The sequence below is a fragment of the Palaemon carinicauda genome, chromosome 35, assembly GCF_036898095.1.
Source record: "Palaemon carinicauda isolate YSFRI2023 chromosome 35, ASM3689809v2, whole genome shotgun sequence".
Taxonomy (NCBI): Eukaryota; Metazoa; Arthropoda; class Malacostraca; order Decapoda; family Palaemonidae; genus Palaemon; species Palaemon carinicauda.
This window is the reverse complement of record NC_090759.1, coordinates 58,029,378-58,043,534: the sequence shown is the minus strand read 5'-3', so window position 1 is coordinate 58,043,534 and position 14,157 is coordinate 58,029,378. Positions and strand designations below refer to the sequence as shown.

Genomic DNA, 14,157 nt, shown 5'->3' with positions numbered 1-14,157 from the left:
TTCCGAATTAAGTTCTGTCATTGGAGCACCGTTGAGCATTAAAGAAAGCACGACAGATGTTACGTTTAAGACCTTGACAAGTTGGAGGTAGATTCTGATATGATGTTGATTTTTAAAAGTGAGATGGTTCTCTTTTGAGATCTGTGAAATTGCTTGCATGGCTCCCTGATTTTCAATATTCACCAAGTAGCATTATTATTATTATTATTATTATTATTATTATTATTATTATTATTATCTGGACAGGGCTAATTTCAGCCAAGGTACCGAATCTTGGAAGGTGAATTTCCGGGTTGGACTTGAGGGCTGCTTTCTTGTCGACAATTTTACTGGTGATTTCGCACCCAGTTAAGCTATGTAGTGCTGGAAGGACCTTGCAAAGATCATTTCTTTACAGACTGAATATGTAGTGGTACAAAACGGGTAGAGATACCTAGAGCTACCCCTTCCAGCTCGTACACACAGTTCTTTCAGTCCTTCCCTACAAAACATTGACATATAAAATAGAAGTGCAACGATTGCATCAGTATCGTTGGATAGTACAAAACAGGAACTGTAACCTGCTTGGACACAGTCAAGTATGTGCATGGGTATGCACAGATCTACACCCTTAAGTGTTGTTAGCAGGTTGATCCATACACTGTTCTGTGCCATTATGAACTTTGGCACATTGCCACTCATTAATGTCTGTACATAGTTGACCGAGCACGGTTAGGTGACTTTTCCTTCGGACGAAAAACATGCTTGTACACTAGTCTCCAGAAGAAATCTGCTTATTGAAGGCCAGAATATGGAGTGGAGTTATCAGTTCAATTGAACTCAGCTCAACGGGAGCTACATTTCCTCTCCACAACCCCTCACTGTCCTTTACTGATGGGGTGTCATAATAGTTATCAAAGATATAATCACAACGTCCATAGGTATGGTATATGTCCGTCATCTCTGTGTATTTGTTAAGTAGAGCAGAGATGTCTGAGAGAACAAGAGGTACCCTGCAAACAGTAGCCATGACATCTTTCAAGAAGGCTGACCCAGGGTGGTGATAAGAATATTCCCCATACTCTAGTTTTCTTCAAGTACACGAATGGGGTCACTATTCTCAGGTTCCATCATGAACCCTTCATCATCAAACAGCATAAAGAGCAAACAACATCATAATGCAAAATATCCTTAGAAAGTAAACCTCAATCTCGAGCTGTTTCTATTCATTTTTCGTTCATATTTATTTCTCGGATTACCTTTTTGGTAGTTCTTTAGCTTGTTATTAACAGTGATCATGGTCAGGTTTTCCTTATGAATAGCATCACTCAGCTTGGAGGTTTTGTTGGTGAACCTTTCTGAGTAGAACGTCTCAACTTTCTTCCCCTCTCTTTGAGGTCTGTGGTGAATTGAAGTGATTCGTTATAATACCAGGCCTCAGACGTCCTCTCAAAGACTCCATCATATTCACGGTGCACATTTTTCATTGACAATCGGCTCACAACAGATCAAGTACAATCACATGTCATTCCAGAAACTGATAACTAAATCTGAAGTTCTCATTTGAGGCAGATCGTCCATTGATAAAGGCATTCATATCATCAACAAGCTTTTTGGATGATGTTTGGAACTGGGCCATGAGTCTCTGCCTTTCTGACATATTTCCAGAAGATGTACTTTGTTTCTCTAGTATTTCTAGTTCCTCAGAGTAATATGAAACACTTTTTCTCAAAGAATACATTGTACATTTGCCTTGTACAGTAGGTGTTGCATTGCTTCAGCTTGTAGTTGTTGACCTTCAAGGGAGCGATTGTATTGGCACCATTTAGAATAAAGTTCTGGGTAACACTTTGGGTTGAACATCCCTGTCATAAGCCATAGATGTTCTGCCCCGCTTCCATCTAAACACTTTCTGCAGCATTTTAGAAGTGTCTTTGCTGCTGTCAGCATTTTAGAAGTGTATTTGCTTTGTGGAAAATCCCAAGACAGAGCACGAGACTGTTGTATTTCTTTTGCAATGCCGTATACCTTCTCGTCTGCATAAAAGGGCAGTTTGTCCTTGACCAATTGCGTGCAGATTGCTATGAGATTCTTCATATCTGTGTAAACAGCACTATATCAAGTGATGGTAGAACAGGAAGAAAAGCTACCTATTTGACAGGAACATTTTCGGTTGTCAAGACTGAATTAGTCGCACTCCGAGATGGCATAGTTTGTGGTCGAATGTATTGATTCCAGCCACCTGGCTGTCTTTGACCTCTAGGTTTAGATGGGTAATTTACCATTCTTTGTCAGAAAGTCTAGCATTGTCAATTTTGCCTGACTTGGTTAGCTGGACATAACCCTCAAAAGCATTGGGAAGTTCAGGCCTTATTCTGGGTGTTTGGAAGTCTTTGAGAACTTGGCATGGGAGTGTTCCCTTGAAGGCCTGCGGGCCATGTCTCACAAATGTATCAGATTGTCTTGGCTTTGATCTCTGTGAAACAGGTTTTTCCTGGTATAGAACACACTGTATTATCTTCAGATAGATTGACAATGTCCCATTTGTCTAGCCCTGTTGATGTGAATTATCCAAGACCAAAGTAGGCTGGCAACGCAATACAGTCTTTATTCTGCCGTGCGGTGTAGGTTGCTATATCATATTGATATCATCTCAGTTCGGCATAACTGAATTAAACCCCTTGGTGATTCAAGATTTTGGTGAGGATTTTGCCCCCACATCCAAGACTGGGAGCTGATTCAGCATTCATTATATGCATCAGGGTTCATTTTCTTCCACACCGATATTTATAATACATAATCTGAAACAAAGCTTTGTTCTTTCTGCATACCCAAAAACAAATAATCAGTTCTGATATGCTCATACTAGAGCATGCTTGTCTCAGATCTTGGACATCACCAAATCTATCAAGATCCAAGTCATGAATTTCAAGACTGTTTCTTAACAAACTAGCATAGACTTGTAGAGGAGTGTTGAAACATACATTCTGCCAATGTATCTGGTCTATCAAAACCATCAGCAATTTATACATGACGGTAGGATAGGTGAAATCTATGCTGCTGCTAAATTGTCTCGAGAAATATATTGTGGTATCTTTATTTCAAAATTTATTTTCTTCATCAAGTCTATTGAAATTGTTGACAATTTGAGTCGGTGGATCATAAGTCGTATGCGAAGTATACGAGTATTTCTGAAGATATACCGTTATGTAATGTTTATGGTAGTACAAGTTTGCTCCAAAAACTGTTATGTTTACCCTGGATATGACAAATACGAGCAAACATGTCATCGTGAATATAGTTTGTGACTTCCAGGAAAGACGTAGCTCGATTATCCTCAGAGATACGAAATTTGTTGGCAAATAATGCAGTTCATATGGAGAATCACACTTCATGTATTGATAGGGTTCGGTGGTGAACGTCCTGTCGATTGAGTAAGAGCTGCAGTTCTTTGTGCCCCTGATGATGATGGTAAAATATTCTACAGTTTTTTCGCATTGACAAACACGTTACAGTAAAGTTGAATTTGTATACTTCTTGTGGCATTTGTTCAACATATGATAGTATAAGTCAGTCTGAAGCCAATCAGTTTGATACGTTTCGAATGTCACTTGCTCCCTGTATTTGTTTGCATCTGTTTGGTGTACTAATCACATTTACCCGAGTCTTTACTTGGCATATGACACATTTTGCTTTGTCAAAATCAGCATTCTCGACATCAGTTATTGAGGACTGTATTGCTTCCATAGTTAATTTTTTACTGTTTTCGTCACAATCTACCTGAAAAGGCGGAAGGCAATGCCTAGAGTTATTACATCCTTTCATATGCATTATTAATTAGGACATGTATATCACATATTTGTGGAATTATCAGTCATGGAAAACATGTCATATAGATATAATTATATTCTAAGCATCCATTTTACTGTCTTTGGCAGCCACTTAATGGATGTTATACGTGCTTACTCAATAAAAATAACGACTTTTATGGTATTTTTAGAAATAATTTGCATATTTATGACATCCTAATGAATTCAATCAAATCATAATAATCGCAATCCTTGACCTCCAAAACATAGGATTAGACACCTTATTTGTGAAAATTGGATGGGAATGGGTAAAACTGTCAATGAAGTCTGTAGAAAAATGTATAGGGAAGTGGGCTGGACACCCAAACTTCATTTAGAAGGTCTTGATATGTACAACAGTAAAAACATAGGATACTTTGTACATTATAGATGGACACCAACTCACTCCCGGAGCCTAGACTATTAAAAGAGAATTACATTTTAACTGTGAAACGTTCTCCCCTTTGTTTACTGAGGTGTCACAGTAACTCCAAGTGGACCTTAAAAAGATTATAATAGATGGCCTCTCTCAATGGGAACAGATAATTTATCAGCGAGGTGATTTGTGATTTCAATACCCTTTTTCAGACCTAAACAGTCAAGGCTACATTCATACGATAACTTTTCAATATTAGAATAACCCCTATTGTGCATATTGCATGCTGCAAACACCTTCACAAAAGGGTGAGCAGCTCGGCAGCAAATCAAGCCTCATACGTGAAAATGTTGCATCCTTCAATTTTTCATGGATATCTCCAAAATTCTGTTTCTAATACAAGGCAGGAAAAGTAAAACAGAAACACAGAGGAATGAACTGTCAAAATCAAGATCTAAGTTTCTGGCTTATCTCAAACATTATACACATAATCTTAACCTTAATGTAGAATTGATATGTTTGCTAGTAATAAGATTCGAATCATATGCGTCATGTTAAAATATAAAACATTATCTAGATCAGGGTTTCCCAATTAGGGGTGCAAAACTAGGATTATGCGATTCAGCAAAAAAAAAAAAAAATAAATAAAATGACTTAGTTGCTGTTTACATGTTTAACTATTAGATTTAAATTCTACATTTTAAATTATTAGATTTTTAATGTTAGTTTATAGGCCTTTAATTTTCTTATTGTTTAATTTACAGTTTTAAACTTATCAGAATATAAGCTTATGACAGTAATACCTCGACATAAGAGTGTCCCAACATACGTGAAATTTGAGATACGAGGAAAATTGAGCAAATTTTTGCCCCAAGATATGAGCCAAATCTGAGATACGAGGATACGAGATGGTTCCCTATGGTTCCTCCACTTTCTCTCTCCCTCCTCCTCCGCACAAACCTCCGTTAGTTGCTACTGCTGTCTCGAAGGTAAGAACTCCATAATAGTGAAACATTTTATTGCAGATCATAACCAGTACATAGGTATTTGTTATTTTGTGAGCGTAGGTTGTGAATTAGAACAATTTAAAAACATGTTTTTCTACTGTATTATACTGTGTTTAGGTGTTTTTTCAGAGGGTGGGAATGGATTAATTTTTTTTTAGTTATTTTATATGGGAAAAATTGATCCGAGATACGAGCGAATTGACATACAAGCTTGGGTCCCGGAACGCATTAAGCTCGTATCTCGAGGTATTGCTGTATTGTGTATTTTTTGTTCGTATCTGAATTTGTTCTATTTTATTTCTTCCTTTCCATGTCCTTCAAAAGTTACCTTAAATAAATATGGCTTTTATATAGTATAAATTTCAAATGAGGTATTATTACTACTAGCTAAGCTACAACCTTAGTTGGAAAATCAAGATGCTATAAGTGGGCTCCAACAGTGAAATAGCCCAGTGAGGAGACAATAGAATTCTAACCCAAGGCAGTGAAAGTCCTTGGCAAGTCCTTGGCACAGAGGCTATGGCACTACCCAAGACTAAAGAACAATGGCTTGATTTTAGAGTGCTCTCCTATAAGAGCTGCTTACCATAGCTATAGTGTAGTAGTTAACCCCTTGTACGAAGAAGCATTTTTTTGGTTATCTTAGTGTTGCCAGGTGTATGAGGCAACAGGATAATCTTCCCTATATAATAAAGAGCAACTCTCTCTCTCTCTCTCTCTCTCTCTATATATATATATATATATATATATATATATATATATATATATAATATATATATATATATATATATATATATATATATATATATATATATATATATATATAACAACTGTAGCCATTTCTAGTCCACAGCAGGACAAAGGCCTCAGACATGTCTTTATTCATGTGAGGGGTTTGACCATTTTAATCACCATGCTGGCCACTGAATTGGTAATGATGGGAGATTTTTGTCATGATTTCTCAGACCCAACCAACCTAGTATGGGTGCCCCTGATTAGTACAGCTTTGCTGATAATGGCGATGTACAAACCCTTTTACACGTTAAGGTGTCCCCCCAAAAAGAATTAGGAGTGTTAGAGATTTTTTTGTCATTGGTTGGCTGAAGCTAGTGAGAATAGTTGCATATTTAAGCGCCTGATTGCGATTAGCAATGATAATGTACTAAGGAAACTCGGTTGGAGGAAGTGGACGGTGAATGAGAAGATTAACCCCGTGAATATTTTAGCTCTAATCTCCAAAAGGTTGCCCTTAATACTATAGGTTGACAGCCGTTAACCAAACGGTTTTATGTGATGCATATGTGTTCTTAATACACTATACTCGATAAGAGGCAGAAATCGTTTCGTGTCGTTGATCTAGCATTTCAAGTCTCACTGGTAGCCGTATCACCATTTTTTTTCTGATGATATCAGGCAAGACAAACAAAAATGCTGTGTCTTTAATTCTACTACAGAACAAACTCTCCTGTGCTCGGCATTTATTTGCATCCATACTGAGTGTAAGGCGCGATGTCAATTACCTGTTAAGAAAAACCGAAAAACATTTTACAACATTTTGTTAGAGGGCTAGAGGCTCTTTAAACAAAAGAAAAAAAAATTAATAAAGCTTTTCACACAAACGCATATCATATACTGTCAACCCTTCAGATCCTGTTAACCCTTCAGATCCTGTTATATTTCATTGTCAGTATTCATCTTCAAAAGACAGAAAGACACACTAGATTTTATCTCGTAAATCTTTTCAAGTTTTATTACCGGGAAAAGGTTGATACCCCTTTAAGATGCCAGTATATATCTAAAGCGTTAATAAAAATTCAAGGGACCTTGGTCAGCCTACAAGTTAGAACTACGATGGATGCGTTTCTCTGTCCCAGCGCCTGATCATATGCCTCTTGATTGCAACGAAACATGATTAAATCTACTGAAAATGTTTTTTTAATGAAAAGTTATAATTTTAGCAAATTTTTTTCAAGTGATTTACCTAAATGTAGTAGTTTATACATATTTCTTAAATATTGCTATTAACTAAATCTAAAATTAATATGGTTTTCTATGACGGTTCCAAGTAACTTCACAGGTCCCAGTGGTTGGCTTTAAACCTAGATTTTACAATCCAATCCCATTCAAATCATTACCTTCTGGGTTACTACATATTCACTATTAGGTACAAAAAATGTTTATTTTAAGATATAGTTTTTGACATTTGAAGAGGATTTAAGTGGAGAATTTCAATATATGTGATTCGTAAGTATGACTGTCTACTGAGATCTTATAAACATAGACATGACTTTACAGTTCAACTATATATATATATATATATATATATATATATATATATATATATATATATATATATATATATATATATATATATATATATATATATCCTGTCACACTGAGCAGTGCCAAATGTATGACTACTCGGTCTCTCTCCATCCCGTGGCGGTAAGGGGAGAGGGAGTAGTTAGGAAAGGGGGAAGGGTTAAATCTGCACATGTGTAAATCTGAATATCTAGTCCTCATTTTTGATGGGTCGCATGCACAAACATGTAAAGAATAGGCCAGATTATTCTGTGTATGTGTAAGCAAAGGGAAAATGAGCCATAACCAAAGCGGGCTCCAATATTACTCTTCAAGGGCATGAGAGAATTTTAAAATATTTTCTAGAGGAGCGAGGTAAATAAAAGGTTGGGAACCCCTGTTCTAGATAATTGTATGATCGAACAAATTAAATCAATATGTTTTTCTTTTTTCTAGGATGAACTGGATAACATGGACGATTAGGATACTGTTTATAATACAAGTAATTAAACCTGGTTCATACTGCAAACCAGCAACAATCAACACTTCATTTATTTCCTATCCTTCTTTCATTACAACAACTAATAATACATCCTCCAGATCCTCTCCTTCTTCCACTACTACACCCTCTTTGGACACATCCCCAGTAGCTGGGGAAACCAGCACTTCCACTCCTTCACCCACTGTCAAACCCCCTCGTGAAACATCCTCAGTAGCCGGGGAAACCAGCGCCTCCTCTCCTTCTCCCACTGCCTCACAAACATTCTCATTTACTGGGGAAACCAACGTCGCCTTTCCTTCAACAACTGTCGCTAAAACATCCTCAGCAGTTGGGGAAACCAGCACCTCCTCTACATCTCCCACTGCTGAGCAAACATCTTCAGCAGCCTGGGAAACCAGCAACTCCTCTCCTCCCACCGCTGTGCAAACATACTCAGAAGCCAGGAAAATCACCACATCCTCTCCATCTCCAACTGCTGTGCAAATATCCACAGCAACTGGGGAAACCAGCAACTATACTTCTACCACAGCTACTCGAACATCCTCAGAAGTCGGAGAAACTACCACCTCCTCTCCTTCTTCCACAGCAGCTCAAAACTCATCAGTAGACAGTGGAAACAGCGCCTCCTCTGCTTCTCCCACAGCTGCTCAAACATCCTCAGCACCCAGTAAAACCAGTGCCTCCTCTCCCCCCACAGCCGCTGAAGCATCATTAGCAAGCGGGGAAGCCAGCGCCTCTCCTTCCTCCACTACACCTAAAAGTGAAACATCCTCAATAGCAATTGATACCACCACCTCTCCTTCCTCCACTACACCTATTAGTAAAACATCCTCAATATCAACTGATACCACCACCTCTCCTTCCACCATTACACCTACTAGTGAAACATCCACAATATCAACTGATACCACCACCTCTCCTTCCTCCACTATACCTACTAGTGAAAGATCCAAAATATCAACTGATACCACCACCTCTCCTTCCTCCAGTACACCTACTAGTGAAACATCCACAATATCAACTGATACCACCACCTCTCCTTCCTCCAGTACACCTACTAGTGAAACATCCACAATATTAACTGATACCACCACCTCTCCTTCCTCCAGTACACCTACTAGTGAAACATCCACAATATCAACTGATACCACCACCTTTCCTTCCTCCATTACACCTATCAGTGAAACATCCACAATATTAACTGAGACCACCACCTCTCCTTCCTCCAGTACCCTTACTAGTGAAACATCCACAATATCAACTGATACAACAACGTCTCCTTCTTCCAGTACACCTACTAATGAAAAATCCAAAATATCAACAGATGCCACCACCTTTTCTTCCTCCATTACACATACTAGTGAAACATCCACAATATCAACTGATACACACCTCTCCTTCCTCCATTACACCTACTAGTGAAACATCCACAATATCAACTGATACCACCACCTCTCCTTTCTCCAGTACACCTACTAGTGAAACATCCACAATATCAACTGATACCACCACCTCTCCTTCCTCCAGTACACCTACTAGTGAAACATCCACAATATCAACTGATACCAACCACTCTCCTTCCTCCAGTACGCCTACTAGTGAAACATCCACAATATCAACTGATACCACCACCCTCTCCTTCCTCCAGTATACTAGTGAAACATCCACAATATTCAACTGATACCACCACCTCTCCTTCCTCCAGTACCCTTACTAGTGAAACATCCACAATATCAACTGATACCACCACCTCTCCTTCCTCCAGTACACCTACTAGTGAAACATCCACAATATTAACTGATACCACCACCTCTCCTTTTCCAGTACACCTACTAGTGAAAAATCCACAATATCAACTGATACCACCACCTCTTTTCCTACAGTACACTACTAGTGAAACATCCACAATATTCAACTGATACCACCACCTCTCCTTCCTCCAATACACCTACTAGTGAAACATCCACAATATCAACTGATACCACCACCTCTCCTTCCTCCAGTACACCTACTAGTGAAACATCCACAATACAACTGATACCACCACCTCTCCTTCCTCCAGTACCCTACTGGTGAAACATCCACAATATCAACTGATACCACCACCTCTCCTTCCTCCAGTACACCTACTAGTGAACATCCACAATATCAACTGATACCACCACCTCTCCTTATTCCAGTACACCTACTAGTGAAACATCCACAATATCAACTGATACCACCACCTCTTTCCTACAGTACACCTACTAGTGAAACATCCACAATATTCAACTGATACCACCACCTCTCCTTCCTCCATACACCTACTAGTGAAACATCCACAATATCAACTGATACCACCACCTCTCCTTCCTCCAGTACACCTACTAGTGAAACATCCACAATAACAACTCATACCACCACCTCTCCTTCCTCCAGTAAACCTACTAGTGAAATATCCTCAATATTGACTGATACCACCACCTCTCCTTCTTCCAGTACCCTTACTAGTGAAACATCCTAACAATATTAACTGATACCACCACACTTCCTCTAGTACTCCTATTAGTGAAACATCCACAATATCAACTGATACCACCACCTCTCCTTCCTCCAGTACACCTACTAGTGAAACATCCACAATATCAACTGATACCACCACCTCTCCTTATTCCAGTACACCTACTAGTGAAAATCCACAATATCAACTGATGCCACCACATCTTATTCCTACAGTACACCTACTAGTGAAACATCCACAATATCAACTGATACCACCACCTCCCTTTCTCCAATACAAGTACTAGTGAAACATCCACAATAATCAACTGATACCACCACCTCTCCTTCCTCCAGTAAACCTACTAGTGAAACATCCACAATATCAACTGATGTCACCAACTCTCCTTCCTCCAGCACACCTAGTGAAACATCCACAATATTAACTGATACCACCACATCTTCCTCTAGTACACCTATTAGTGAAACATCCACAATATCAACGATACCACCACCTCTTCTTCCTTTAGTACACCTCTAGTGAAACATCCACAATATCAACTGATACCACCACCTCTCCTTCCTTCATTACACCTACTAGTGAAACATCCACAGTATTAACTGATACCACCACCTCTCCTTCTTCCAGTATACCTACTAGTGAAACGTCCACAAAATCAACTGATACCACCACCTCTACTTCCTCCATTAGACCTACTAAAAGTGAAACATCCACAATATTAACTGATACCACCACTCTTTCCTTCAGTACACCTACTAGTGAAACATCCACAATATCAACTGATACGACCAAGTATCCTTCCTCCAGTACACCTATTACTGAAACTTCCTCAATACCAACTGATACCACCACCTCTTCTTCCTCCATTACACCTACTAGTGAAACATCCACAATATTAACTGATACCACCACTTATCCTTCCACTACACCTACTAGTGAGCTATCCACGATAACAACTGATACCACCATCTCTCCTTCCTCCACTACGCTCAATAGTAAAACAACAACAATATCAACTGATACCAGCACTTCTCCTTCCATCACTACACCTACCAGTGAAACTTCCACAATATCAAGTGATACCACTACCTCTCTTTCCTCCATTACACCTACTAGTGAAACATCCACAATATCAGATGATACCACCACATCTCCTTCCACTACACCTACTAGTGAACCATCCACAATGTCAACTGGTGATACCACCACCTCTTCTTCCTTCATTACACCTACTAGTGAAACATCCACAATATTAAGTGATACCACCACCTCTCCTTCCTCCATTACACCTACTAGTGAAACATCCACAGTATTAACTGATACCACCACCTCTCCTTCTTCCAGCACATCTACTAGTGATACGTCCTCAATATCAACTGTTACCACCACCTCTTCTTCTTCCACTACACCTACTAGTGAAACGTCCACAATATTAACTGATACCACCACTCTCCTTCCTCCACTACGCTGACTAGTAAAACAACCCCAATATCAACTGATACCACCACCTCTCCTTCCTCCAGCACACCTATTGGTGAAACATCCACTATATCAACTGATACTACTACCTCTCCTTCCTCCAGTACACCTACTAGTGAAACGTCCACAATATCAACTGATACCACCACCTCTCCTTCCTCCATTACAACTACGAGTGAAACATCCACGATATTAACTAATACCACCACCTCTCCTTTCTCTAGTACACCTACTAGTGAAAATCCACAATATCAACTGATACCACCACCTCTCCTTCCTCCAGTAAACCTACTAGTGAAATGTCCTCTATATCAATTGATACCACCACCTCTCCTTCCTACAGAACACCTACTAGTGAAACATCCACAATATTAACTGATACCACCACCTCTCCTTCCTCCAGTACACCTACTAGTAAAATATCCACAATATCAACTGAGACCACCAGCTCTCCTTCCTCCAGTACACCTATTGGTGAAACATCCACTATATCAACTGATACCACCACCTCCCCTTCCTCCAATACACCTACTAGTGAAACGTCCACAATATCAACTGATACCACCACCTCTCCTTCCTCCATTACACCTACCAGTGAAACTTCCACAATATTCACTGATACCACCACCTCTCCTTCCTTCATTACACCTACTAGTGAAACATCCTCAATATCAACTGATACCATCACCTCTCCTTCCTCCACTACACTGACTAGTAAAACAACCACAACATCATTTGATACCACCACCTCTCCTTCCACCACACCTACGAGTGAAACATCCACAATATCAACTGATACCACCACCTCTCCTTCCTTCAGTACACTTGCTAGTGAAATATCCACAATATTAAGTGATACCACCAACTCTCCTTCCTCCATTACACCTACTAGTGAAACATCCACAGTATTAACTGATACCACCACCTCTCCTTCCTCCAGTACACCTACTAGTGAAATGTCCACAAAATCAACTGATACCACCACCTCTACTTCCTCCATTAGACCTACTAAAAGTGAAACATTCACAATATTAACTGATACCACCACTCTTCCTTCAGTACACCTACTAGTGAAATCCACAATATCAACTGATACCAATTATCCTTCCTCCAGTACACCTAGTGAAACATCCACAATATCAACTGATACCACCACCTTTCTTCCTCCATTACACCTATTAGTGAAACTTCCTCAATACCAACTGATACCACCACCTTTCTTCCTCCATTACACCTACTAGTGAAACATCCACAATATTAACTGATACCACCACCTATCCTTCCACTACACCTACTAGTGAGCTATCCACAATATCAACTGATACCACCATCTCTCCTTCCTCTACTACGCTCAATAGTAAAACAACAACAATATCAACTGATACCAGCACTTCTCCTTCCATCACTACACCTACCAGTGAAACTTCCACAATATCAAGTGATACCACTACCTCTCTTTCCTCCATTACACCTACTAGTGAAACATCCACAATATCAGCTGATACCACCATCTCTTCTTCCTCCACTACACTGACTAGTAAACCAACCACAACATCATTTGATACCACCACATCTCCTTCCACTACACCTACTAGTGAACCATCCACAATGTCAACTGGTGATACCACCACCTCTTCTTCCTTCATTACACCTACTAGTGAAAAATCCACAATATTAAGTGATACCACCACCTCTCCTTCCTCCATTACACCTACTAGTGAAACATCCACAATATTAACTTATACCACCACTTCTCCATCCATCACTACACCTACCAGTGAAACGTCCTCAATATCAACTGATACCACCACCTCTCTTCTTCCACTACACCTACTAGTGAAACGTCCACAATATTAACTGATACCACCATCTCTCCTTCCTCCACTACGCTGACTAGTAAAACAACCCCAATATCAACTGATACCACCGCCTCTCCTTCCTCCAGCACACCTATTGGTGAAACATCCACTATATCAACTGATACCACCACCTCTCCTTCCTCCAGTACACCTACTAGTGAAACGTCCAATATATCAACTGATACCACCATTCTCCTTCCTCCATTACAACTACTAGTGAAACATCCACGATATTAACTAATACCACCACCTCTCCTTTCTCTAGTACACCTGCTAGTGAAACATCCACAATATCAACTGATACCA

The 14,157-nt window shown here is 39.4% G+C and overlaps 2 protein-coding genes across 2 annotated transcripts in view; both read right to left on the bottom strand.

Moving 5' to 3' along the window:
- The window catches only part of LOC137627331 (uncharacterized), a 20,159-nt gene extending 8,779 nt beyond the window's left edge, over positions 1-11,380 (bottom strand). Inside the window, exons 1-6 of the mRNA XM_068358414.1 lie at positions 11,150-11,380; positions 10,791-11,028; positions 8,678-9,007; positions 8,088-8,509; positions 3,640-3,759; positions 2,262-2,473 (exon numbers count right to left, since the gene is read on the bottom strand). Coding sequence (XP_068214515.1) covers positions 2,262-2,473; positions 3,640-3,759; positions 8,088-8,509; positions 8,678-9,007; positions 10,791-11,028; positions 11,150-11,380 — 1,553 coding nt within the window. The remainder of the gene's footprint in view (positions 1-2,261; positions 2,474-3,639; positions 3,760-8,087; positions 8,510-8,677; positions 9,008-10,790; positions 11,029-11,149) is intronic.
- A 45-nt stretch (positions 11,381-11,425) lies between these two features.
- On the bottom strand, positions 11,426-12,992 carry LOC137627330 (uncharacterized). The gene is made up of 3 exons (XM_068358413.1): positions 12,758-12,992; positions 12,042-12,221; positions 11,426-11,922 (listed from the first exon to the last, which is right to left on the bottom strand). The coding sequence occupies exons 1-3, from the start codon at positions 12,990-12,992 to the stop codon at positions 11,426-11,428; spliced, it is 912 nt and encodes a 303-aa protein (XP_068214514.1).
- Between the last annotated feature and the right edge of the window lie 1,165 nt (positions 12,993-14,157).